The 24,872-nt window shown below is 46.6% G+C and overlaps 1 protein-coding gene and 1 long non-coding RNA gene across 4 annotated transcripts; one reads left to right on the forward strand and one right to left on the reverse strand.

Moving 5' to 3' along the window:
- Window positions 1-211: 211 nt before the first annotated feature.
- On the reverse strand, window positions 212-18,080 carry topaz1 (testis and ovary specific TOPAZ 1). 3 transcript variants are annotated; one of them, XM_060043483.1, is made up of 20 exons: window positions 17,216-18,080; window positions 15,859-16,852; window positions 15,704-15,762; window positions 15,284-15,618; window positions 13,181-13,227; window positions 13,019-13,101; window positions 12,633-12,691; window positions 11,171-11,257; window positions 10,814-10,871; window positions 10,139-10,290; window positions 9,550-9,642; window positions 9,335-9,423; window positions 9,151-9,250; window positions 4,813-4,984; window positions 3,991-4,088; window positions 2,840-3,005; window positions 2,416-2,568; window positions 1,932-2,135; window positions 1,142-1,313; window positions 212-897 (listed from the first exon to the last, which is right to left on the reverse strand). In XM_060043483.1, the coding sequence occupies exons 1-20, from the start codon at window positions 17,874-17,876 to the stop codon at window positions 693-695; spliced, it is 3,987 nt and encodes a 1,328-aa protein (XP_059899466.1). In that variant the 5' UTR covers window positions 17,877-18,080; the 3' UTR covers window positions 212-692. The 3 variants fall into 3 exon arrangements, with proteins under 3 accessions (XP_059899466.1, XP_059899468.1, XP_059899467.1); XM_060043485.1 differs by having other exon boundaries at window positions 17,122-18,080; XM_060043484.1 differs by having other exon boundaries at window positions 9,151-9,235; window positions 17,216-18,078.
- Window positions 18,081-18,793: 713 nt separating this feature from the next.
- Window positions 18,794-19,923, forward strand: LOC132451673 (uncharacterized). The gene is made up of 2 exons (XR_009524176.1): window positions 18,794-19,075; window positions 19,599-19,923. It is a non-coding gene; the product is annotated as an uncharacterized LOC132451673 (long non-coding RNA).
- The last annotated feature ends 4,949 nt before the right edge of the window (window positions 19,924-24,872 follow it).

Here is a 24,872-nt window from a genome sequence, read left to right on the forward strand (position 1 = left end):
TTTGTAAAAAAAGTTGTAATTGTTTGAAAACATGCTTGTTGTTGTCCACCATCTAGCGGAGTCTTGAAGCTGTTGCCGATATGCATGCATTGGATGCCGAGTAAACACGAATCATATGAGCATGTTGCTCTAAAATCTGTTGTATGTTCCCTCAATTATAACATGCAACATACAAGATTTGTTTAAAACAATGAGGTAATGACGAAAAACAATGAATTGAATACGTTTATTAAAAAACCGTCCTACAAAAGAAGCCAGGATTAGTGAACTGTCACAGCAGTGTATTCAACAGAATTCTAAAGGTAACCTTAAAACAAATATGCATAAACATGAACCAACTCTGTTTATTACATTACACATAACTATGCAACCTTTAACAGCAAATGAAAACAAGGAATCCATATTGGTTATGGAAAATAATTGTAAAAGACGAAATAAATCCAAATAAAGGAAACCATTTCATGCTGCACGACCAGGTATCAAATACGCAGCAAAGTCCTCGGCCTAACACACAATCCTTCATTCATCTTCTTTAATACCATGACTCCGTGTCTGGTACTCCTGGGGCCCTCGTAGGGGGGATGCAGGCGCCTTCTCCCGGCTCGGAATGAGAGTACGTCGAGGAGGGGTTTGACCGGCGAGCGTGGCCGCGGGCGGGGCAGTGGAAGGGGAGGTGCCAGCTGGGGTGACCGCTAGGAGAGGCGGCTCCACATCCCGCTGGCCCACGAGCGGTTTTGCTTGAGCCAGGTGCGCGCCGAGGGCGTGTCCAGCGTGAACTCATGCTCCTGGGAGGAGTTGTTGGCGGTGTAGTGAAGCGTCAGCCGGGGCTGGAGGACGGCCGCCGCCGAGAGGAGCCGGTTGCTGGCCGACAGGTAAACCCTCTCACAGGTGACGCTCCTGGTCGGAGGGAGAGGGGGTGTTACCGTCCTCCGACTGATACTTTAATTATCTCTATCCAATATAGTGTGCAGAATACCTCTATAGGTTTTTTTTTGCAGATTTAAATTTTTTAGTTATTCTACATGGGGCTTGTTTTAATATATCGTATTTTTTTAATGTTGCACAATCTCTGCAGGTATTGCCACTTTTCATACCTTGTTATATGACCAATAAAAAACACACACACACACACACACACTACCGTTGGACGGTGATGCAGAGGACCGCCGGTTGGAGCTCCAAGGAGAGGTTGGTGGACATGAGCATCTCGAGGCAGAGAGCCATCTCCATCTCTCCCAGGGTCGGGGGGACGCACAGGGACTGAAGGCCCCGAGACGCGGCCACTTCGGGGTAGTAGCCGGCGTTCAGCGCACCTGCCCCCCAGACCGTTGCAGGTTGAGGCCAAGGTCATGCATGTCTCCCCATTAAAGAGACAGCGCCTCATGCTTTTGCTAGGTTGATCAACTGTGTTCATGTCGTCTCAATGCATGCCGTTTTTATTGCTATAACTGAAGCAGTGAAGCCATCAGCTCTAAACTGCAATTTACTTCATCAAGAAACCTTTTAATTATATTTATTTGTTGCCCAAAGAAAACATTTTTTAAATAATGCCTTTGATAATGATAGCCTGGAAACTAGACAAGTCTGCGAGCGCATGATTTATTTGCTGTGGCATATGCGTCCGGATTCCCTCCCTCCCAGATTTCCTGTACACCTGGCCCGGGTAGGGCCATCACAACCGTTCCATCTATTAGACGGCGGGTTTAATGTGACGACTGAGGAACTCTATGGGTAAACAAACAAGAGGGGCTGCCTCTGATGTGTCAGAAGTTCATCATGAAGATGAAGATTAAGTGTTCCGGCTACCATTATTGAGGGCAGGTCCCCAACCTGACCTCCATTACGCCAGCGGCACATTCAAAATACACAATGTGACACGATCAAAAATGTAGAAATCTTACACCGATTGGTACGTGCTTGGAGAGACTTACGGACAAATATTTCCCGCGCGCGGTGCCAGGGGCTTTGCTTGCCCAGTTTGCTGAGGAGGGTCTGCAGCAGGCCCGCCTGCACCTCCAGCTGCTTGCACAGCATCAGCTCCGCCACGTCTGACGCCATGGGCAGCATCCGTTTCGCCATGCACTCCTGCAGGTGAGCGTTGAACACGGCTCCGTACTGGGAGATGTCCACAGACTCTGCAGGGAGGGGAGGACATTGGAGGTGTTCTTTGCATGGTTTGAGGCATGGTTTCAGGTGGGGAGGCTTGGGAAAATACAAATACATAAGAACTAGCTGCTTTTTGAATACGCTGACAGAACAGTTAGACTCGATACATTTTTACAGATTTATGAATGCAGTGATAATGTTCTTCAATTTTACTTGAATTCATGTTTATGATATATATATATATTTTTTTTTTGAAACGTCAATAACGTCCTGGGCACCATCATCATATCTTGGGGGTTTCTCCCTCACCGTTGGGCTCTTTGAGGCCCGGGAGGTTTGAGAGGATCTCCAGAGCGTCCCTTTGGGCCGTGCTCTCTGCCAGCCGCAGCAGCAGATGGGTGCGTTCCTCCAGGTCCTCGGGCCTACAGGGCCACGAGCAGGAGGCCAGGAACCACTCATTGTCTGCAACAAACAACAGACCCAACCAGTGGTGGACGGCAGGCCCCTGACAGGCAACACCTCTCGTGCTTGTGGTTTGTCCAATGGACAAAGTTTAACTTAAGTTTGACTTGTTAAGTCAAACTTTACAAGGCACCGTCATACCCACCACAAACAAATCCTTCCCAAGGGTAGTTTAGACTAAGTTTTTATCAGAAATGACACCCAGGCAAATTAGTTTATGTGGACATCCTTTCTATAACAATCTCTCCTCCATACTTGGGCACATATTTACCTCTGAGTGTGTTGAGCGCACCCTCTATGCTGCCGCTCCGCAGGAAGAGCTTGGAAGCCACGGTGATCAGGGAGCAGCGAGAAACAGCGCGCTTGTTGCAAAAGAAGACTTTCAGAGTCGAGAAGGCAACCTGAATGCTGGACAGAATCTCCACCACTCGCCGACCCTGCTCACAGATAGATGGGGACGCAAATACATGTATTTACTAGGCCTGCAGCGGATTCGAATTGTATCCGAATCCGTTCGGTTCGTTTACCACAGTTCGGAGCATTCTGGAGATCCGCGGATTTCGGTTTCATGAAGGCATTGCCTTATGTAGCGTATTTTGCCTACTGTAGCCTACGTCCGATACAAAAGGGTGTTTAGGACCCAGCGGAATGCATTCTCTCCAGTGCTGCCCGAGCCAATGAGACTTTTCCCGCCCCTCCCTTCAGCCTGTCAGCGTTCAAAACAAACTGGGCTTTAAACTTTAAGCGGTCCATGACAATTTATGAATGGAAAAGATGAATGGAAATGACAATAAGAGGAAATTTGAGGAAGCACCAGCCTCATTAAAGTCAGCCGTGTGGGATCATTTCGGTTTTAGTGTGGAGTGCGATGATCAGGGGAAAAAGACAGTTGACAAGCAAAGGACAGTATGCAAACACTGTTTCTCGACCTTCGTTTACTCCTCAGGTAGCACTTCGAATATGGCAGGACACCTTCGCCGCAGCCACCCAACTATTAATGTGAGTGGAACAGCTAGAAAAGATCTGGGCTCATCTTCGAAGAAAAAGTCCGCCTTTTTACTATCACGGACATGATCCTAATCCGAACCGTATCCGAAACCGAGGCCCAAAACGGTTATCTGAACCGAACCGTGGACACACTGATCCGTTTCACCACTAGTATTTACAGGGAGCTCTAGTTTAACTGGGATTTATAAATACCTTTTTCCAAAAGGTCCATTGAAAAGCACTTGGCAGTCATGGAAGAAGAAGCGGAGACGAAGAGCCAGTTGGAGGTATCATTTGAATTAAACAGACTCTTTTCTAACAGGTTCCTATAGTATTTTCAGAGCAGGGGATTTAAAAAACACCCGATGCACATGCAAGGGCATACAATTGTCATTATGTGCTTATGCATATGCTTATTGTACACAGACACACTACCTTCTCCCACTGGTGGGTTTTGTAGTATCTAAGCATGAGGGAGACCCCTATTCGACCAAGGGTGGTCTTCATGAGGTCATCGATGCCCTCCTGTGAGACTGAAACAGACAGGAGAAACAAACATACAAAATGTCACATTAAAAACATTGAAGTGGCTTGCATTAATATTAAGACTATGAGGGGCCACTCACACTAGTGTTCGAGCTTATTTGCATTCTTAAGTCTCGAACGTTTGGTTAGTATGACCACGCCATCCGATTCCAGCACACTTGGGAGAGCTGTGCCGTGGCCAAAGTACAGATGTTAATGAGATGACACGCGTACACGAGCGGATACGCAACGTGAGCTGGAGGACGTAGTCCTTGCGCGACCCTTCTTTCTTTATAGGTCCATGCCCTTCTTCCCCACAACAATCATTTTACACAATGGCAGCAAGCGATTCACTGAATCTTCCTGCAGCACGGAACAGGCAAACTTGCCTAGTGTGAGTGCGCCCTCAGTGTGCCCCGTGTTGCTAGAGCACACCTTGTAGGACTCAGGAACACCGATGCAAGAGCGTTTAGGTGTCGCAACCAGTCGTTTAACCAGTGCCAACACGTACACTGTTTAAAGCTTGTTGTCTGCATATTAGTTGCAAGTAGGGATTGTGGGGCCCAGTCACAGTGGAAAAGGGACAGTCATCTACCAAAACTCTTTCAGTCCCACACCAGCACGGCAGCTGGGAGGAGAGGGTATCTTGGACCATTTTAAACATTAATCTTCGCGATCGTCAGAGTGAACGGAATATTCCGAGGGCCAAATCTGCAGGAAACCCATCGTTACCCATGTCCGTGAAGACGGCGAAGGGAATGGCCAGTTTGCCGCTGGCCTCGGACAGGAGGGCTACGGTGATGCGCCCGCTGAGCTGCTCCAGGTCCAAGGGGCGCAGTCCGGACTGGCACACCCTCCTGAACACCGAGCCCAGCCGTGGCCAGTTCTCCAGCTTGATGCAGAGCTGAGGAGACAGGACGGCGGAGACACAGGGGACACAATCACACCATGACCCCGGCACGCCTGGGGGACCTCACAGACAGCGGGCGCCTATTTAAAGACTGCGTTGCAGGGTTTATTTTCCAACGAATTTGTGCAATTTGCTTGTTGGTAATAAAGATTTAAACCGTTATTTATTGTATTTAATGTTGTTAGGTATCACAAAAGGGAATGTAATACGAAAAGGTAGGTACTGTTTTAGCGGTTTGCTATTGATTCTCATTTTCCCCAGAATGCATTGCATGACGTCACGTTGGGGAGACACGGAGCAAAGCCGCATTGAGAGTAGAGACTAGTAAGAGAGTGTTCAGCAGGTTATACAGATATAGATAAATACATCGATATTATATACAGTTAGTAAATGCTACACGGGAACCTCATAAGATGGCGCAATTTGATTGGTTCGCTATCTCGGGATATTGGGCAATATCCCATGATTGACATCCCAAACTCGATATTGTTTTCATCGCAAAATGTCCGCTAATAACAAATAAACCTTCGGTCTCGGGGGCTATTCCCCACTATTCACTTCGCCTTCGGCGAATAATTGTTAATTATAAGCCTAGATAGATAGATAGCCTAGTCAAGTCTTTAATTAATACCAAACGACACAATCATCGGGAATTCATTTTGGTGATTCGGCTCACACAGTATAGCCTGCAAGACCACACAGAACAAGGGAGACAACATGTCTGACTGAACATACACAAAATACATCACATTAAAACTGGACACATGCGTTGATAGATAGATAGATGGATACAGATAGAAAGATAATTAAATATGTTCTATTATTTGCCTTGCGGGGCCAGACAGTCCTGTGCACGTATTCAAATTAGCCATGTGCGCCTAACACAAGAAAGACGCAATGTTGAGAAGTCATACTAAAAATGGATAGCAATTGAAAGCTAAACCAGACTGTATCAATCACATACTTTGGGTCCATTCTAACTTATGTAAGAGGCTAGTCTTTAAATATTTGCAGTGACTGATGATAAAACAGATTGTTTTGCATAAGATGAGTGTGTGCGACTGTGCGTGTGTCCTTTCCGGCAACCTGCATGGTTATGAAAGCCTTGTGGTTAGTTGTGGTCTTAGTGAAGCAGCCTAGCCTTGGAGTTGGATAAATTGGGAGGGATTGTGTACGGGCGTGTGAGAGTGAGAGAGCACACCCGCCGCGGTGATGTTTGGCTTGTTGTGGGCCGTCTGTCAGCATCCGCCGGGTTGGACGATGTGCTTTGTGTATGTGTTCAATGTACATCTGTCTGGTCGTATTTACGGTAGATTGATGGTTAAATAATGTCGCACCACGATCGGTCATACTTGCAGGCACTCATTTGCAAGTGCACTGATTGAGTGTCCGATAGGCTATACCTGCCGTTTATTCAGTTGATTGCTCTCAATTATTGTCGTGTTTGCATTGTAATGCACAACTTTACTAGCCTGGTCCTACCAGACCAGGGGTTCTCAAAGTTTTGACAACTGAGGGCCAATTTAGGAACCCAAAATTTGACTGAGGGCCGCCAAAGAAAAAAAAAAAAATGGCGGGAAACGCCGTCAGCATCCCAGTGGTCAAAAAAGTTGATTGAGTTGATTGAACTAATGCATAACCGCTGCTGTGGAACCGAAAACTCTGGGTTACCCTACATGCCCACTGCACCGTCAGTCAACGGACGTGGGAAGGCGTGGCTGACGGATGGGGGAGTAGTCTTTGCAGAGGCATCCGTCAGCCAATCAAATCGCTTCGCCGGGTTCTTCCCGCTTCTTCCTGCTTGTTGCGATGCAAGATGACCCGCTTTCCAGTATCGTCAGAGCCCGAGTCGCGTCACAGTGCTTAAATTTGCATACGCGATCTGATTAAATTACGGATCCGTCGCTGCCGAAAAAGTTGAACATTTTTCAACTTTTTGACGGAGCCGAAGGCTCCAACGGAACGGACGGATCCACAATGCATTGCGCGTCCGTCCCCATTCAAAGTCAATGGGGATCAGTCAACGGACGGAGGTAGTGGGCACGAGGCGTTAGTCGGCGCACAGGGTAAATCAACCTAGAGTTCAGCGTTAACTCAGTGTTTGTTAAACCTCCGTTTGTGGAACACCCCTCTGGACGAGTGTTTCGCAAGCTCTCTTGCGTTGTTTGGCCGCGTGCGCATGCGCGGTAGCCAGGCGACCGTCTCATCCAATGGCGAGCTCAGTTGGCGCTGTGTGCTTCAAGATTCCGATTGGCCCAGAGAAATGTCAATTATAAGAAAGATTCTGAAGCAAGTGCTGAGATTCCGATTCCGACCATATTTTTGTTTTATATAAAAAAATAATAATCAAAGAACCAGTTCTTCTTGTTTTGGGGAACAAGTTCTTGTCGTTCACGTTCGGGATTCGTTCGTTGTGAACGAATCGGTCGCGACCGACCCATCCCAAATAGCTAGCATTATGCCTTCTATTTCTAGATATTCTGACTAAGTTTACCGGTACTAATCTGAACGACATAATCGCCGTCACTAGATACAAAGAAAAACGTTGACTTACACTCGGCGCTATTCACTGACATTAAAAATAAATAAAACTGTCGTTATTGTATGCACTGCTGTTCATTAGCTAGCTCCAGCGCTCGTTGCTGCGTTGCTAAATGATAGCAACTCTCCACTCATTCTCCTCTGACCATGCATTTAATTGGCTTTGACCGCCATCAGTTCTCAGCAATTCCTCATTCGCCCTCTCAACAGATTCGAGATTATACTGCTGTGGGCCATCATACATGTTATTTATGGTTCTTGCTAGGGCTGGGCGATATATCGAATATATGCGATGTATCGCGAGATGTTCTCCAGGGGATGTATAAAATGCCCATATCGCGAACATCGAATATAAATTGGGACGCAATGTTTCTTTTTGCCGCCGCCGGCATACTCGTTGTGCTTTCACGCGACGGGGCGACAAGATCTCATACAAAGTGAACGTAGAGACGCGTATCTGCCAATCAGCGTTCAACAGCGTGGCCACTGAGTGACATGTGTAACGTAACAGCCAACCAGCGTTCAACCGTCAAACTCGGTGCAGTGCAGTCCGGGGTGAACTGCAGCACGGAGGAGAAAGTGATTGTTGCCGTTTGCGACTCCCGGAGCTCTATATATAATAATATATAATATAATATAATTGGTTATATAATATCACGGATAAAAGCTCTGTGCGCCTCCTGATGGCCGTAGCGTGGGGAGCTCTCATAGGGATTGGGCTTCTCGGGGTTTGTTTAACGCACAGCGTTCCCTTCTCTCGCTATTTCCGGTGGCTCTCTAAACTCACTCCCCCCGCCCATTGCGAGTCCACGAGATTCTCATGGACGCGCGTGTGTGACGTAGTCTGGAAGGCGCGCTGCTGTAGGTGCGTGTACCTCCGACTGGTGAGTGAGAACAGCCAGAAAGAGAAAAAAGGATGGAAACTGAGGATTTGGTTTCGAAAAAGAATAGCACTGGATCCTTCGTCTGGCAGTGTATATATAATAATTATTATTCAAACTGTTAATAAATAATTAACGGTTTGAATAAATGCTGTGTTGGTAAATCTAACTTGCTGTGATTTTCCTTTTCTTATGTGCAAGTTCTAAATTGTTCCAATAGAAAGCACTGATGAGTTTAAACAATATGTTGTTTCATGTAATCTACATGCAGACTTATGTTTCAGTAATACTAGAATTATTACTGACGTAACATTATGCCAGACATGGTTGAATCGAGCATTTATGATGTGCTCTAGAGGAGATTCAAAATATATCGAGATATATATCGTGTATCGAGATATAGTAAAAAAATATCGAGATATTCATTTTGGCCCATATCGCCCAGCCCTAGTTCTTGCCACGTCTTAAGACGCCATAGTTCTAGCACTAGGCTGAGGCTACCTTCCATCACGTCTCCCCAACGTGACGTCATCGCCGAATGGCGTTAGAAAAAACCTGTTACTGCCAAAAACTGGAATTTAACTACTACTGGAATTTAACACTATTTTGGAGACATTTTATAAATGATAAACATATTTTGAGTGCTTTATGTACCCATAAATCAAAACTTCCGGTTAACCTGCACGTAGGCCTTTAAATTCCAACCATGGTGCAATGGCGTGTGGCCTCAAAACAAACCTCCACTTCCACAAGGGTGTTGGCCAGGTCCAGACTTTCAGGGAAGCCATTGCTTGGGGTGGTGGTGGTGAGTGGGGGGGAGAACCTTTGAAGTACAGAACTATAATTTTTACAATGTCACTTGGCCGTGATTATTGAATGGTGATTTGAGAGCGGAGGGACAGTGTGTGGACGTTGCACTCACATGCCTGCCGTCACCAATAGAGTGTTGCCGTGGATATCGGGACTCATCTGGGCATTGTCCATGCTCGCCGGCAGGGCCGACATTGAAATCTGGGAGATCGCAAATGTTACCACGTTGACGGTGGCAGGGGCCGGGGGAGGGAAAACCTTCAGTACAAAGAACGAAAGAATGCAGCTCGTTCAAGCAGACAGAAAACGAGCTGCGTGGCACGGTACCTGAGATGTGATCCTTGTGAGTTCAGGTAGGATTGCATTGAGGTCCTGTTCTCGCACAACGTTGAAGAGCTCCAGCAGGAACTCTGGTACCGGCTGGTCTCCGGAGAAAAGGAAAAGGGTCACGCGGTAGGAAAGGGAGGGACAAGGAACAGTGTCGTGAGAATTGAGGCACGAGTATTGGTGCCATTTAGCTACATTAACCGTCGGTTAACATAGCTACACTCTCTAGAGTCCAAAGGGAATCAATATCAAAATTTGCATGGAAGTCTGTATGAAATTGCCCTCGAATTCACTGATTTCCTCTTAAAAGAAACAGACATCTCTTTGGGAGACAGGACATACAAGTTATACTCGTCGTCTTTCTATTAACTAAAATATTGAATTTTTTTACAGGGTCCAGAAGAAAGTGGTCAACCTAATTGTCCATCTCAACTGTTTCAAACTATTTCCGTCGCACTCGTCGCCATGTCGAGTGCATAAAGCTAAAGTGAACCCATTCATTCACAAGTAACTGTATTCATACAATGACTAGAGAAAAGTAATTGCTTGAAAATATACAACAGCACACTGAGCGGCTGGAACATCTCACTGGGATCTGGTGTGCGACGACGCGGTTGAGGACTGAGAGGATGCTTGTGAAGCGGCCAGCCTTGAGCAGCGACCACAGAAGACACGTCATCACATGGTGGGAGAAAAACACCCCAGGAGAGTTCTTCTGGTAGTACTCTACGAACACAGTACCTGGGGGGGTGAGAGACCCGAGGGGGGGGGGGGGGGGGATTGTTTTTAGCTGTTGGATTAACAGCAATGGAAACCAACATTACTGAATGACTCAATCATAGGAATGCAATGGTTATTTTAATTGTTGGTGAATTCCTCTGTAATTAATGCTAATAGATTGGTCGATTCATCCTAGATTTATTATTTAGTCCCTGTAGTACATCATTTTAAATGCTGATCACAAGTAACGAGAGCCAAGAGTTTTTTCACACTGCGTGCTTTGTCTGAAAAACCACAGAGAATGCCATTATTTAATAATTAGGAGAAATCTTAGCTTTTCTCAATTTCATATACGGTTAAACATTCTCCCACAGACCTCCTATAATTAGTAATATAACCAATTAACCAAATGTAATCATAAAATGTTGCTTTACGTTGGATGGGGAGGTGGTGTGATGAAAAAAGAAAATAATTAATTCCAAAACACCCGAGTATGGACAATTAATGATATCGACACAGTGCTTTAGACCGAATGAAAACTTACTTGCTTTTTGCAAGCACAGTTGATTCTTGGTAAATCGTAGGACAGTCTCCATACAAAACTAGGAAGAAAGCACACAAGCCATTTATAAACTGGTATGAAGTGACAACCATAGCCCTCTAGGGGGCTCCGATATCCAAACATCTAATAATTTCCCTTGATCCATTTGTATACATTTTTAACTGAAAGTTTTTATGAAAAAATAAACAACTCGAAGAGACTAACCAGCAGCAATAGAGACGGTGCTTTCATTTTATAATTCAAGACCAATTTAAGATTTGTAAGAACCCAGAGGCTTTATACAATGATAGCCATCAACAGATTTCAAGTCACATTTGAACATTATGAAGATCAATTTACCTTTTCATCCCCATTAACAGGCGAGTGTGGGAATCGGCAGAATTTGTAGTAACACGACTGCTTCTCACTGAAGTAAAACTTACAGTACTAGAGGTACAGAGCAGAGGTCAACGGTTACATTATTGAATTATTATACCTGGTCTCTGGGACTTCGGAATTTTGGAAAAATGTGCATTTAGGAAATGGTATTGCAATTATGGGTTTTATAACAACATATAATTGCTAAAAAAAAATCAAAACAAGTGTTTTGAAATTGTCCAACTCGTGTGTTCTGGAGTCCCCTATAGTTTATACTGCGATCTAAAGGTGACAAATCATTGAGGATTTGTCAAAAAGCTTTAAACCTAAAAGAAACCCACCCAAACCAGGCCATTAGTATGTTCTTACAAATTTGATAAAAGACCCCTGGTTATTGGGAATATAGCAGCCATATAAAGCATGAAATATAGAACATATTCATAAAACATGGATTTAAATCAAGCTTGAACTTTGATCTGGGTTCCCAGGAGACAGACTAGTAGGCTATACAATAGCAAAATCCTTTCAAATTTCTCTTTTTATGATCTCAAGCCAAAAAACTAAACATTAGTCCCACAGGCATTCAAAAGTATTTCCCGCTTGAATAAACAAATGCAGTTATAGCAGGTTATGTTAAACGAGACCAATACATGCTTGTGTCATGTAGGGCTGGCCTAATTATTCGAATACTCGTTCGGAAAATTAGTATTCGAAGCTTAAATCAGTATTCAGAGCTTCGTTTTTTTTTTTTTTTCACGTACGTGACGTTACCAGAGCGAGGGAGGCAAACTATAAGCGTCAGCGACACCAAGCAGACAAGCGAGAGTGGTGGAGGAAGAATAGATATCTTGTTTCCCTTTACTTTATAACACAACATTAGCGGGATCTCTGGAGGAAAAGTAATACTTAAAACCTTAGCTTAGTTGTTTGTTTACGTTCGCTGTACAGCGCCGCGCCAATCAACTGTGACTGGCTTGCTGCAGAGCGTGAGCGTCTTGGGAATACCCGGTCAATATAATGGATATAATATGGACACATAAGACAATCAATATTCGGTATTTGTTACGGATTTATTGTACAAATTCCCTGAAAAGATGCACGTTCCAGGATTAATTGAAAAGCTCCCGTAAGGGCTGAGATGGCAGAGAACAGCTTATTTGGAACGGAGCAACATCTGTTCGCTTTCACAGGGAAAAACTAAGGAACTTCAACCTACTTAGGCCTACTAATTAACGTTCAAAAGCTATTAAATCTTCAACTAAATATGCAGATACTGTCAAAATCGGTTCCAGGGAGTATATAGGGATTATTAATGTTGTTTTTGATGGTGTATTTTTCTGGAACGAGTATTCGAATATTCGCTCGGAAAAACCAACGAGTATTCGAAGCCTGAAAAATGGCATTCGGGCCAGCCCTAGTGTCATGGTCATGCTAGAATACTTACAGTTGTAGACGGATGCTGCTTTAAAACCCGCAGGTCCTCTCGGATTTTCAACCTATGCCCTTGAAGGGAAATACAAAATGTCCTAATAATTAATTCAACTACACTGAAAATTGAGATACATTTCGTAATTGAACCTGTACCCTGGACGTAAATATTGGAAAACATTTTAGGAATACGGCTCGCTATTCACATTATGAGGATTTTCCCCCATCATTACCCTAAATTGTGATTTGACTCAGCCCAACCCCCTAGCCCTAAAGCTCGTCTTACCTTCAGTTTACCTTCAACTTTGCGTTACGAAAAATGAAATGGACTCATTTAAGAAAACAAGATAACCTAAATTTGCTACGAACATTACCCCAAATCAATGACCTGGAGGTACCAACCTGCTGGCTGCGCCACTCCATTGTCACAGTCCTTGGATCCAAACAAATTAAACAGGGGTTTGTTTGCCTGAATAGTCAGGGGCCTACGAAAAAATTTAATAAAAACATGATGACCACCAAAAACCTAGCCTATCCACCGTCCACATATGTTGGTGCATTTACCAATCAGAGGTGTCCCCGGTTTGGTTGTTGTTGGCGTCAAATTTGTTCTGTTTTGGAGAGAGAATTCAAGTAAGCTCCAACTTTAAACTTTTGAACAAATGTTTTCAGAGTTCAGCTATTAAGTTAACAGCATCAGCCTAATTTTTCACATGAAATGCATTTTCTAGCATCATATTATTATGCAATTGTTAATATGGCTGTGGTAAGAGAAACCCAACAGAGAAGGATTCATTTAAACTTCTCTCAAATAACCCGGCCACTTTAAAGGTGATTATACCACCAGGTGAGAGCGTCATTAGCTGTTACAAACAGCTGAAAAAAAAATCTGCCTCTTCTGACATCATAGGTGGGTGTGTCCACCTAGATGTATAACGGATAGATGAGCAACATTTGCTACAGTCCACTGGGTTGGCTGGTAGACTGATCTATCGTGCACACAGCAAGGTGGACATGCCCACTTGTGATGTCAGAAGAGGCAGACTTTTAAAACGGCTTGTAACGGCTAATCACACTCACACCTGGTGGTATAATATGTCACCTTTAACTATATACCAGACCTGCAAACTCCTCAGAGGAAAAAAGGTGACAGTGTCACGGGGGGATTTTTTTTTGATTGTAATATACAAATAACACTAGTCTGAGCGTGACTTAACAAAACTCAGCATACTTTATCAAAAATCAATGTCATAACATCCTTGAGGCTTATAAAAAATATTTTATTTACAACTGTCACTATTTTTTTATTATTATTATTTGTACTTATTATTGGAGAGACAAAAAACAATTATTATTCTGTGAAGTTGATGAATTGTCTTTTAGGTTTTCTACCCAGTTACCAAAAAAATAAACACTTGGAATAGTATGCGCTGTGGCAAGCACATGGTTTGCATGTTTGCATGAAAAATCTAAAATACAAGAAAACACAAAAACCTACATTCAACCAGTGGGGTAGGGCCCCTGACTCTCTGAGGAGGTAGGTACCTCCAGGTACCCCCTCCATGCCAGGGCGCCCTGAATTTATGTTTATTAACAGCTCCTCCACCGGGGTCAAGACAATTTGAGGGCCAGATCCAGTCTACCGACTGTCTGCCTTTTCACGATTGGCTTAAAAAAATTGCTTATTTAAATTTATACCAATACGATGGTGGGAAAAGCTTACCAGTTTGTAAGTTATTTTATACTTGATCCGCTGACCGCTTGGAAGCCATCGGAGTACATATTTTTTTTAGAAGAAAGGGGTTATGTGGTAGGATCTTTAAGAATGCTTAACTGTGATATTTATATATTCATGGCTCAAATATTAACGATCATGCTTTTGACGCGTAACTAACGCATTTACGCGGTCAGCGATCCGCTGCCAGGCTTTGGTTCTCCGGGTTGCAGAGGCTTTAGCGTTCCCTTTTCTTGTGATAATGTCCTTCTCCTCGTCATAGCTCCCCAGGAGAACCTGAAGTTCAATTTCATTGAAATAAGCGGCCCGTTTCGCCATTTCGATCAGGGTTTCCATGATCCATACATCACGTCTTTTTAGGTTTGGCGGTGACGCGCACAACCCTGTGTTAACCAACCCCCAGTTGGTTGAACTAATGCATAACCGCTGCTGTGGAACCGAAAACTCTGGGTTAGTCGGCACTGGGTAAATCAACCTAGAGTTCAGCGTTAACTCAGCGTTTGTTAAACCTCCGTTCGTGGAACACCCCTCAAGACGAGTGTTTCGCAAGCTCTCTTGCGTTGTTTGGCCGCATGCATGCGCATGCGCGGTAGCCAGGCGACCGCCTCATCCAATGGCGAGCTCAGTTGGCGCTGTGTGCTTCAAGATTCCGATTGGCCCAGAGAAATGTCAATTATAAGAAAGATTCTGAAGCAAGTGCTGAGATTCCGATTGGCCCAGAGAAATGTCAATTATAAGAATGATCCAATAATTGTTCGCAATTATGGACCCCCCCCCAAAAACAAAACTCTCCGGTTCTACACGATTCACGTGAATGACCAAATTGACCAAGAAAACGGCGATTGTCGCCGAAAAGCGACAAGTTTGCAGCTTTGATATACACACACACACACACCATAGACAACATTGAGTCAAATGTCCATTGAACACACCTGTCCAACAACTGGGTTGGTGGTGGGTCCAACAACTGGGTTGGTGGTGGGTCCAACAACTGGGTTGGTTGTGGGTCCAACAACTGGGTTGGTTGTGGGTCCAACAACTGGGTTGGTTGTGGGTCCAACAACTGGGTTGGTGGTGGGTCCAACAACTGGGTTGGTTGTGGGTCCAACAACTGGGTTGGTTGTGGGTCCAACAACTGGGTTGGTTGTGGGTCCAACAACTGGGTTGGTTGTGGGTCCAACAACTGGGTTGGTTGTGGGCCAGCTGTTGCTTGCCATCGGGGAAGGAGTGGAACGTTCGGCACGCCACGGTCTGCTATCGCTCTCTTCTGTAGTATACACGCATAACACAGCAATTCTTTAAGTTCAAACTGTTTAAACTTAAACCTCTGTGAGGGAAAATTCAAGGCATACCTTCAATTGGATCAGCAAATAAAGATCTCACGTAGAACTGGACTGGTGCTGAAGTAACTCTGTAAAACAAAAATACATTTTAGAGAGCATCTTTGAAAAATGCGAACAATATTTGTTGCCTGTGGCATCACACCCTAATTGGAAAACACAACTACCTTTTTTTGGCCTCAAACAAAGCTCTGCCAGCTCGAGACATGAATCCCCCGGGTGGGATTTTAGGTGACCCTTGAAGTGCAGGGCCCGGTTTTAACATGCTCTGCTTGGGCAGGTTATCAAACAGATCTGGGTCATCCTGGACCACTTCAACGAGTAGTATATCGTTCTCGTAGGCCGTGATCTCATCGAGAACGTCTGTCCTAAAATCCAAAGAGGACGCAACAGAAACTTTGGTTTCTTGGCTCCTATGGTTTGGCAGGAGTCTTGTGTAGGATGGCTTGGTCGGTGAGGAGAGAGGAGAGAGCAGTGGCCGAGGGAGAGAAGGATCCATGTAAATCTTTGACCACGGTTCCACTAGAACACTGTGCAACAAGACCTCTCTAGTGTCTTGTTTTTCTGAAGTCATAATATTGGAGTTACATGGAGAAAAAGTTTCATAATTCTGTGAAAGCGTGGAGGAATGAGTAGAACTTGATGAATCCATGTCCTTTTCTTCATCGTGCCATGGTGAATCGTCAGCAGCACGGACCTCATGTCCGTGCGAGGAAACCAAGGAGTTTGGCGACGGGGCATCCTTGTTTGGGTTAGCAAATGCAAGTGGCAAGAAACAAGGCATCGCTGGGAGAAGGCCTCCGTCCTCAGGTTCAGAAATCAATAGCGTGGAGGTTGTTGCGCTTTCACCAACACTGGGACTTGAGAGAGGAGTGGAAATCTTTGGACCCCCGTTAGAGAAGGGCCAGGGCATGTATGTGCGTGCACACGACCAATACATTTCCTTCAAATGGACTCTTGCTCTTTGGCATGAAAATCCTGCGTCTTCTGGTTCACTGTCCGAGGGGTCAGTCGTTTCCTCTTGAATTGCCATATTCTCCCCTAGACCATGCCTCGGACTGCCAGCTGGGGAGTTGGGCGGTTTCTCTATCACTTCTCCGTGGCCTCTAGTGTCCATATCTATCAACTCACTGTTAATCATGCTGCCATGGCCATCAATATCTGCAAAAAAGCAAAACATCGGTCAAACTGGGTAATCCTTTATATTTTAGCAGACAAAATCGATTGTGTTGCCTTGGCTAAGCATGGACCATTCACATAATACTTAAATACAATTCACTCATCATTTTCGTTGAAATGCCTGGATGCTTATTTGCGTGAATCATATTATTTAAGAGAACCTACCATTTCCACCTTTAAAATTGACCAGCTCTAGATATACGTTAGCAACTTTCATAATAGCGTTAGCTAACGTCAGTAAACTTGCTCACCTAGACACAACACAGCTTACAGCTAAACTTGTCTGTTTCTGAAACATTGAAGAATTGCGTTAGTGTGGTAGACACCGCACATAATGAACCTTACTTGGGATTCCAGTGAGATGTATTTGTTTTCTTTTAAGGACTCGGGCGGGATCTGCCGTTGCGACCTGTGGCTGACACCAGGCGGCCCTCAGCGATCTGAACCTCCCCGATCGATCCGGCTTTACTTTGCGACCAATACTGTCTATAACTAGGTCGTCCACATCGCCACCGATACTAGACGTTTTGGTGAGATCTAATTTCAAGCGGTACGTTTCCGGTGACCCCTCGGAGGAAGACAGAGCCCGGGCGCCTCTCTCAGTGTGTACGTGTGCTCTCGCGCCTCGTCGGGGCCTTGGGCAAGCAGCACGCGGCGCCGAGCCTTTACGGCGACGGTTTACTTTGTGCTCCGACTCCTTTTTCACTTTTATTGTGGTCTGTGCTGTAGACAAATGCCCAGCTGGATTCCAACAAGTGCTACAAAGTAAATTTAATCTACCAGAAACTTGTTTGAGTTCAGAAGATCTGGACCTACTTCTGGTGTTGGGACCGCTTTGAGCATACTTGCCTCTCGTGTGAGGTCTTTCTACTTCTACCCCATCGGTCCTCCCATTGCGTGCTACATGGTTCCTCTGCGGCCTCTTTACTCCTCGGTGTGGCGTGCATGTAAAGGCATCCTCGGCAACCTCGGTCTTTACACTCTTGAGACCGTTTTTCGGAAGCATTTGTGTTATTGGTGGGGGCCTTCATTCAACTTGTCGTTAGGCGTCCAGAGGCCCGCCGGCCGCCACTCACTAATCGCAGAGTACGCAGACTGCGTACGGCACCAAGTACCTGGCGGGGGCACCAAAATTAAGGTTGTTAAAAAAAATCATGATAATAATTAAATAATTGAACTACAAAAATATATAAATAAACTATGAAAAGGCCCACCGTAGTTTTTTTTTTAATTTTTTAATCTATATCACTTAATTTAGGCAAATTACATGTTTTTACCTAATATATAAAAATAGTCTCCCCCCCCTTCCCTGACCCTAATGGTACAGCCTTCGAAGCTCTCGTGTTTTCGCATCGGAGACTTGGTGCGTTTTAATATCCATCCGTCTCGGAGGTCCGAGGACGTTGCCTAGCGACGCGCACAAACACGCCCCTTTTCCTCGGACGGCGATCTCGCCATCTCGGTTGAACTCAGTGGTGACCGAGCGAAATTCCGAGACAGAATTCAAGATGGCTGCGCCCATTGTGACTTGAAGTATGAACTGTTTTCATTGTGCTTGGACCACTTTGGTGGTTTAAATGGTAATTTCAATCACTCGTATTACTGCAATACCTTACTGCGTCCGTATCTCTGCCTATATACACAAATATATTGTATTTGTGTACAGCACTTTGGTCAACTACTGTTGTTTTAAATGTGCTATATAAAAAAACTTGACTTGACTTGACTATGGCCTATAGCCTACTTATATTGGATCGCCTGGTCCTCTGCCAATGCTACCGCGACAACAGCTTTCCGGGTGGCGTCCATGTTTTCCTCCAACGACCGAGCGAAATAATAAAACGCTTGAAGTGTGGGCGTGGCATCAGATCCGAGATCCGAGTCGGTTCGCAGAGAATACTCGAACGCACCAAGAGCATGCTTAGGTTGAATCCCATTACTTGGCTCGCTTCAAAATCTCAGCCCTAACCCTCGCTGTTGCGCGTTCACGCGCCGTGGAGCCATGTCCCAATACCAGTTTAAATGTAGCTTAAGGGGTAGGGGGAGGGCTAACATCCCCTCAGAATTGAGATTTTCGATGGGCACCCTCAAAGCGCTTCAGTTCTGACTTGCTCCCACAATACCTTGCGAGAAAACGGAAAATCAAGAAATATCCTAGACAAGATGGAGGGCGAAAAGATGCGACAGGATTGGAAAAACACAAATGTAGGTGTTTTCTCTGTAATTAACTAGTAATTATTTTATTAATTATACTCTGCAGCCCGGCCGCGGACTCTCGGAAGATCGCGAAAGTCTGTGGCCGACTTTCGCGGAAGATCGCGAATGTCCGCGGCCGACATTCGCGGGCCGCCCGACCCCGGTTCTCGGCCGGGCTGCAGACCGGGCTGCATACGACCGGGCTGGATATCATGTCGTATGATATCCAGATCTTCCATGATCTAGTGACTCCAGGTTAAAAATAAGCTTTATACTAATATATTATATTATATTAGTAATATTCTATAAGTAATATTATATATACTAATATATTATATTATATTAGTAATATTCTATAAGTATTATTATACTAATATATTATATTATATTAGTAATATTACATGGTTAATCAATGTATTTTTTGGCAGTACTATATTGTGTACATAGCTATTATATATTGTACATAACATATGGCCATATCAACCAGTTCTGGCATATAATTCCTATTTCCTTCTTATTCGTTTTCTTTCAGGACTTCGTTGAGTCCACTGCCACCAGCCCCCCCCACCTCTCCCTCATGCTCCTCCACCCCAGGCACCTCTTCCACCACCCCAGACACCCCTTCCAAGAGGAGAGTGCCAGGGGGCAGGCGAGGCATGAGGAGAGCGAGGCAAAGTTGGCGGAATGGTGGAGAAGATGTGATTCTCCACCATTCTCTCAAAAGCTGAGAGAGAGTGTGTGTGTGTGTGTGTGTATTTTTAGGTGTGCGTGTGTGTGTATTTTTAGATGCGTGTGTGTGTATTTTTAGATGTGTGGTTCAGTGTTTCTTATTTAAATAAAGTGTTTCTTCTAAAGTGTTCTTGTTCATAACCGATTATTATCTAAGGGTGCACTCACACTAGGCCATCTGGCCGTGGCCGTGGCCGTTTTAGCACCTAACCGTGCTCAAATCTGCCAGTGTGAGTGTGGCCAGTCTGGCCAGGCCGGGCCAATTTGGCCACTTGGGAGAGGTGTGCTACTACGGCACGGGCCGCTACGGTACAGATGCTAATGAGCCAACACTCGCTACGCAACCTGAGCTGGATGACGTATAGTCAATGCAACGACCACGGACATAATAAAGGCGACGAGCCTTCTTTCCCATTAAACGGTAAACATCGCGTCAAGCGGTTCAACTGTTGGTGTGTTCTCTGTGTTGTTGTCCATTGTTGTTAAAACTCTGACTGGCGGCAGACTTTATTATGGTCCATGCAGCGGACGCTTGGTGATGACGTGTTACGACGTGATGACGTATGTACAAGAGCCTTCCGTGGCCAGGCCACAGCTGCGACAGCCACGGCCAGATGGCCTAGTGTGAGTGCAGGCCAGAGAACAATGGGGCCATTTGAGCACGGTTAGGTGTGAAAACGGCCAACGGCCACGGCCAGATGGCCTAGTGTGAGTGCACCCTAATACCACCTTTAACATGTAGCTAAGTGACATTCAAAATAAAGGTATATTACGAGGGACAAATAGTATTATTATTTTTTTAACACTTTATTTAAACATACCAATTACAAAATATAAATACCATTTCAGGTAAAACATCTTTACAATGGGTCTTGCTCGTTGCCCGAGACAATGGCAGCCAATCTGTCTCTTGTAACATTACCAGGGGTCTGGTTATCTGCTAGGGGGCACGGGGAGGCCATGATGACGTCACAGGGTAGGGTTGTCCCATTTGGTAGGGGATCGGTTAGGGGTAGCAATGAGGGGTAGCAATGAGCATGAGCAATGAGGGTTAGGGTTGAGATGTAGGGTTGAAACAGTGAGCAAAGAAACGGGATTGGGCCTTAATGCTCTTATCAAGCTGCTTTTGAATGGTGACCACGGCGATTCATAATGGCAAGTAAGAGACAACAGGAATCCGGCGCAGAAAAGCGGAAAAATAAAAAGCTGAGAGATTACACCCGTGCATCCCTTGTTGGTAAGTGTGTGAGTATTATAGGTCTAATTGTTTTGCTAACGTGCAGTGATATTGTAATGCTAGCATGACAGTTACTACACAGCAGCAGAAGCTAAATGTTAAGACACTGTGTGACGGCGTGTCATCTTAAAAATCGCTTTCTGTCACAAACGTTACTCAACAACAGGTGACCTTGGGTGTCTTGAAAGGCGCCTCTAAATTAAATGTATTATTATTATTATTATCAGCTGTGTAGTCTGAAGAATATTCTAGCATTTCAAAATGCATGTGAGCATCCCATAGAAACAGACTAACAGTCTCAGACAGTGAAGTGAGTTTTTTTGTTGCCCTTTATTAGTTTATAATGTTTAGATCCTGAGACTGCGGAGATCAAGCCCCGATTGGCACTCTTTGCTCCTCCTTCAGGTTTCACAGTCCTAGCATAGTTCTATTTCATGTAGGCTACGCCGTCTAGGCTCCGCCTTATGGGCTTGTCCCGTGCGCGCTTGCGCGCGCTGAAAATGTCAAACTATGCACCAATCAGCGTGGGCACATTTCCCACGGTATCGTGTCTATATAAGGCGGTGTCTATATAAGGCGGTGTATATCGTCGCTCATCCTCCCTTTTCTTTCAGCACTTGTGCTTATCAGCGGAAAATCGAGAATACATTAAGATGACTTCGACAAAACGGATCTCCCAAGCCGGTGGCAGCGGCTTGGGCGAGGCCTTGGACAAACGTCCCTCTTCAGGGCCACCTGAGAGCGCTCCTGGAGCTAGGTCCTTTTCAGGACCCCTATGCGCCTCCTGTCCCGCCTCCCTGGCACCGGGTGACGGGCACTTGGCGTGCTTTCGGTGCCTCGGCGCCGACCACGCCGCGGCTGCTGGAGCCTCCCCTGGCAGCACTTCTCTGTCCGGGCGCCGAATGGCGCCCTAACGAAAAGCCGATGCCCCCCAACCGCCTCCAGAGACAGATTGTCGGCGGTGCGTTCTACCATCGTGGTTGGACAACACGTTGAGATGGGGCCATCCCATACAGTTCAAGCGTCGTCCCCCACCCTTTATGGGGTTGGTGGAGACCACGCTACGGGACCCGGCTGCGAGCACGGCTCTGGCAGCAGAGGTGGCCCGTCTCTTGGTGAAGGGGGCCATCACTGTCGTTCCCCCCCACGAGTCTCACCTAGGGTTTTATTCCCGCTACTTCCTGGTTTCCAAGAAGTCAGGGGAAAAGAGACCTATTCTGGATCTTCGCGTGTTCAACAGATCCGTTGCCGCAAGGAAATTCAGAATGCTCACTGTCGGAGCGTTGCTCCGGTGTGTGAGAGAGGGCGATTGGTTCACATCCCTGGATCTCAAGGATGCTTACTTCCACGTCCCTGTTCGGCAGGCGCACAGGAAGTTTCTCCGCTTTGCCTTTATGGGGATGGCGTACGAGTACCAGTGTCGGCCGTTCGGCTACTCCCTGGCTCCACGCACCTTCTCAAAGTGTGTGGAGACAGCGTTGGAACCGCTCAGGCGTCAGGGAAAGAGGACTCTCTTCTACCTAGACGACCTGCTTATTCTGAGCAACTCGGAGGAGACCACGAGAAGGGACACCATGTTGGTGATAAACCATCTCTCCTTCCTGGGTTTTGCCATCAACTGGGAGAAGAGCTCCCCGCTCCCCAGCCGACAGACAGTCTACTCTGGGCTTTGCCTAGACTCAGCCACCATGACTGCGATGCTTTCGCCTCCTCGGCGAGACGCCATCCTGTCGGCGCTCTCCCGTTTTCGCATTCGCAGAAACGTGACCGCACTGTCCACCATGCGCCTGTTAGGGCTGATGGCAGCTGCCCACCCCGTGGTCCCCCTGGGTCTGCTTTTTATGCGCAGACTCAGCGGTGGTTTGCTCGCCAACGGTTGGACCCCAGGCGACACAAGCTCAGGGTGCTCCTCGTTCCCCGTTCGGTGTCGCCAGACCTGGAATATTGGAAAAGACCCTCCGCCCTTCTCAGGGGTCTTCCCCTGGGCAGGGTGGCGTCCTACGTAGTGGTCTTCACGGACGCCTCGTTGACGGGTTGTGGAGGAACGTGCCTCTCTCACTCGGTCGGCGATGAGTGGCGCACACCCCCTGCAACACACATAAATGTGTTGGAGCTCGACGCTGTGAGGAAAGTGCTGTTGCATTTCTTTCACCTGGTGCCACGTTCTGATCAGGACAGACAGCGTGTCGGCGGCGGCGTACATCAACAGACAGGGGGGAGTCCGCTCCCCTGCTCTCCACCGAAAGGCGGTCGAGCTCTGGCTTTGGGCTCATCAGTATCTCCTCAGTCTGAGAGCCCTGCATATCGCGGGCGCCCAGAACTTTGGGGCGGACCTCATGTCTCAAGATGAGTGGAGGTTACATCCCGACATTGTCAGACTGATCTGGCAGAGGTTCGGGACGGCGCAGGTGGACCTCTTCGCGTCCAGGGAGAACACGCACTGCAGGTGGTGGTTCTCCGTCAGCCCTCGGGATCTCCCCCCGTTGGGGGTAGATGCGTTGGCACACACACCTTGGCCGCGGGCTCTCTTGTATGCGTTTCCCCCGCTCCTGCTGATCCTTCCTCTTCTGGAACGGGTCAGACAAGAGACTGTCCCTGATATTAGTGGCCCCGGAGAACCGATCAGCTCTGAGGTTTCCAGAGCTGGCGGCGCTCTCGCGGTCGGCGACGTGGCCGGTACCGTTCAGGCCGGATGCGCTTTCACAGGCCCACGGGACGGTGCACCACCCGCCCGATGTCTCGGGACGGCTGTTGGTTTGGCTCCTGAGAGGTTGATCCTGCAGGGCAAAGGTTTGCCTGAGACGGTTATCAACACTATTCAGAGTGCTCGTGCACCTTCTACTTCTTCCCTCTATGCGGCGAAGTGGTGCGCCTTCTCTAATTGGTGTGCGAGGAACCACGCTGTCTATCTCGATGCGAAGTGGGAAGCGTGCTTTCGTTTCTGCAAAACTTATTGGAGAAAGGTTTGGCCTTCTCCACTATCAAGGTCTATGAGGCAGCCGTTTCGGCTGGCCATGCAGGCTGTGATGGTGGACCGATCTTCAGCCATCCACTGGTCAAGAGATTCTTGCGTGGGGCTAGACGGGTTAGGCCTGTTTTCACGCGTGCTTACACCACGCTGGGATCTCCCCACCGTGTTGTGCGGATTGACCAGGGATCCTTTCGAGCCTCTTTCTCAGGCCTCTTTGGATGCCCTGTCCTTTAAGACGGCGCTCTTGTTGGCTTTGGTTTCTGCCAAGCGGGCCGGTGAGCTAACCGCTCTGTCTGTCAGCCCGAGTTGCTTGTTGCTAAACGAGGACAGCTCCTTCGCGTTGCTCAGACCTAATCCTGCGTTCCTCCCGAAGAACATTAATAGTTCTTTTCGGTTGAGGGATATTGTGCTTAAGGCTTTTCACCCCCCGCCTCATTCTAGTGAGGCGGAGGCGGAGTTGCATCTCCTGTGCCCGGTTCGGGCATTGGCTATGTACGTGAATCGCTCGGCCGCGTTCCGCTCCACACAACAGTTGTTTGTGTGTTATAGTGACGCTAGCAGGGGCCGCGCTCTCTCTAAGCAGCGGTTTTCTCGCTGGATATGTGAGGGTGTTTGCTTAGCCTACTCTCGGCAGGGCTTGGCGCCACCATTGGGCGTTAAAGCTCACTCCACACGGAGCGTGGCCGCTTCAACGGCTCTACTCAGGGGCGTTTCGGTGGAAGACATCTGCGCGGCTTCGTCTTGGTCTTCCCCCGGCACCTTTGTCCGTTTTTACATGTTAGACATGTCCAGGGGTTCACTCTGCAACTCTGTGCTGGAGTCCGGGACCCCTTTTACGGCTTAAGAATATAGACATGTTCTTTAAAGCA

The sequence above is a fragment of the Gadus macrocephalus genome, chromosome 22 (assembly GCF_031168955.1).
Source record: "Gadus macrocephalus chromosome 22, ASM3116895v1".
NCBI lineage: Eukaryota > Metazoa > Chordata > Actinopteri > Gadiformes > Gadidae > Gadus > Gadus macrocephalus.

Excerpts from the sequence above, each read along its gene's own strand:
- topaz1 (XM_060043483.1), bottom strand. The coding sequence starts at position 17,876 with ATGCTTCCGAAAAACGGTCTCAAGAGTGTAAAGACCGAGGTTGCCGAG. Across the intron at positions 13,228-15,283 it reads CCAACCCAGTTGTTGGACAG|AACAAATTTGACGCCAACAA; the intron begins GTGTGTTCAATG and ends TCTCCAAAACAG. Across the intron at positions 2,136-2,415 it reads GGGCCTCAAAGAGCCCAACG|AGTCTGTGGACATCTCCCAG; the intron begins GTGAGGGAGAAA and ends CCCTCCCTGCAG.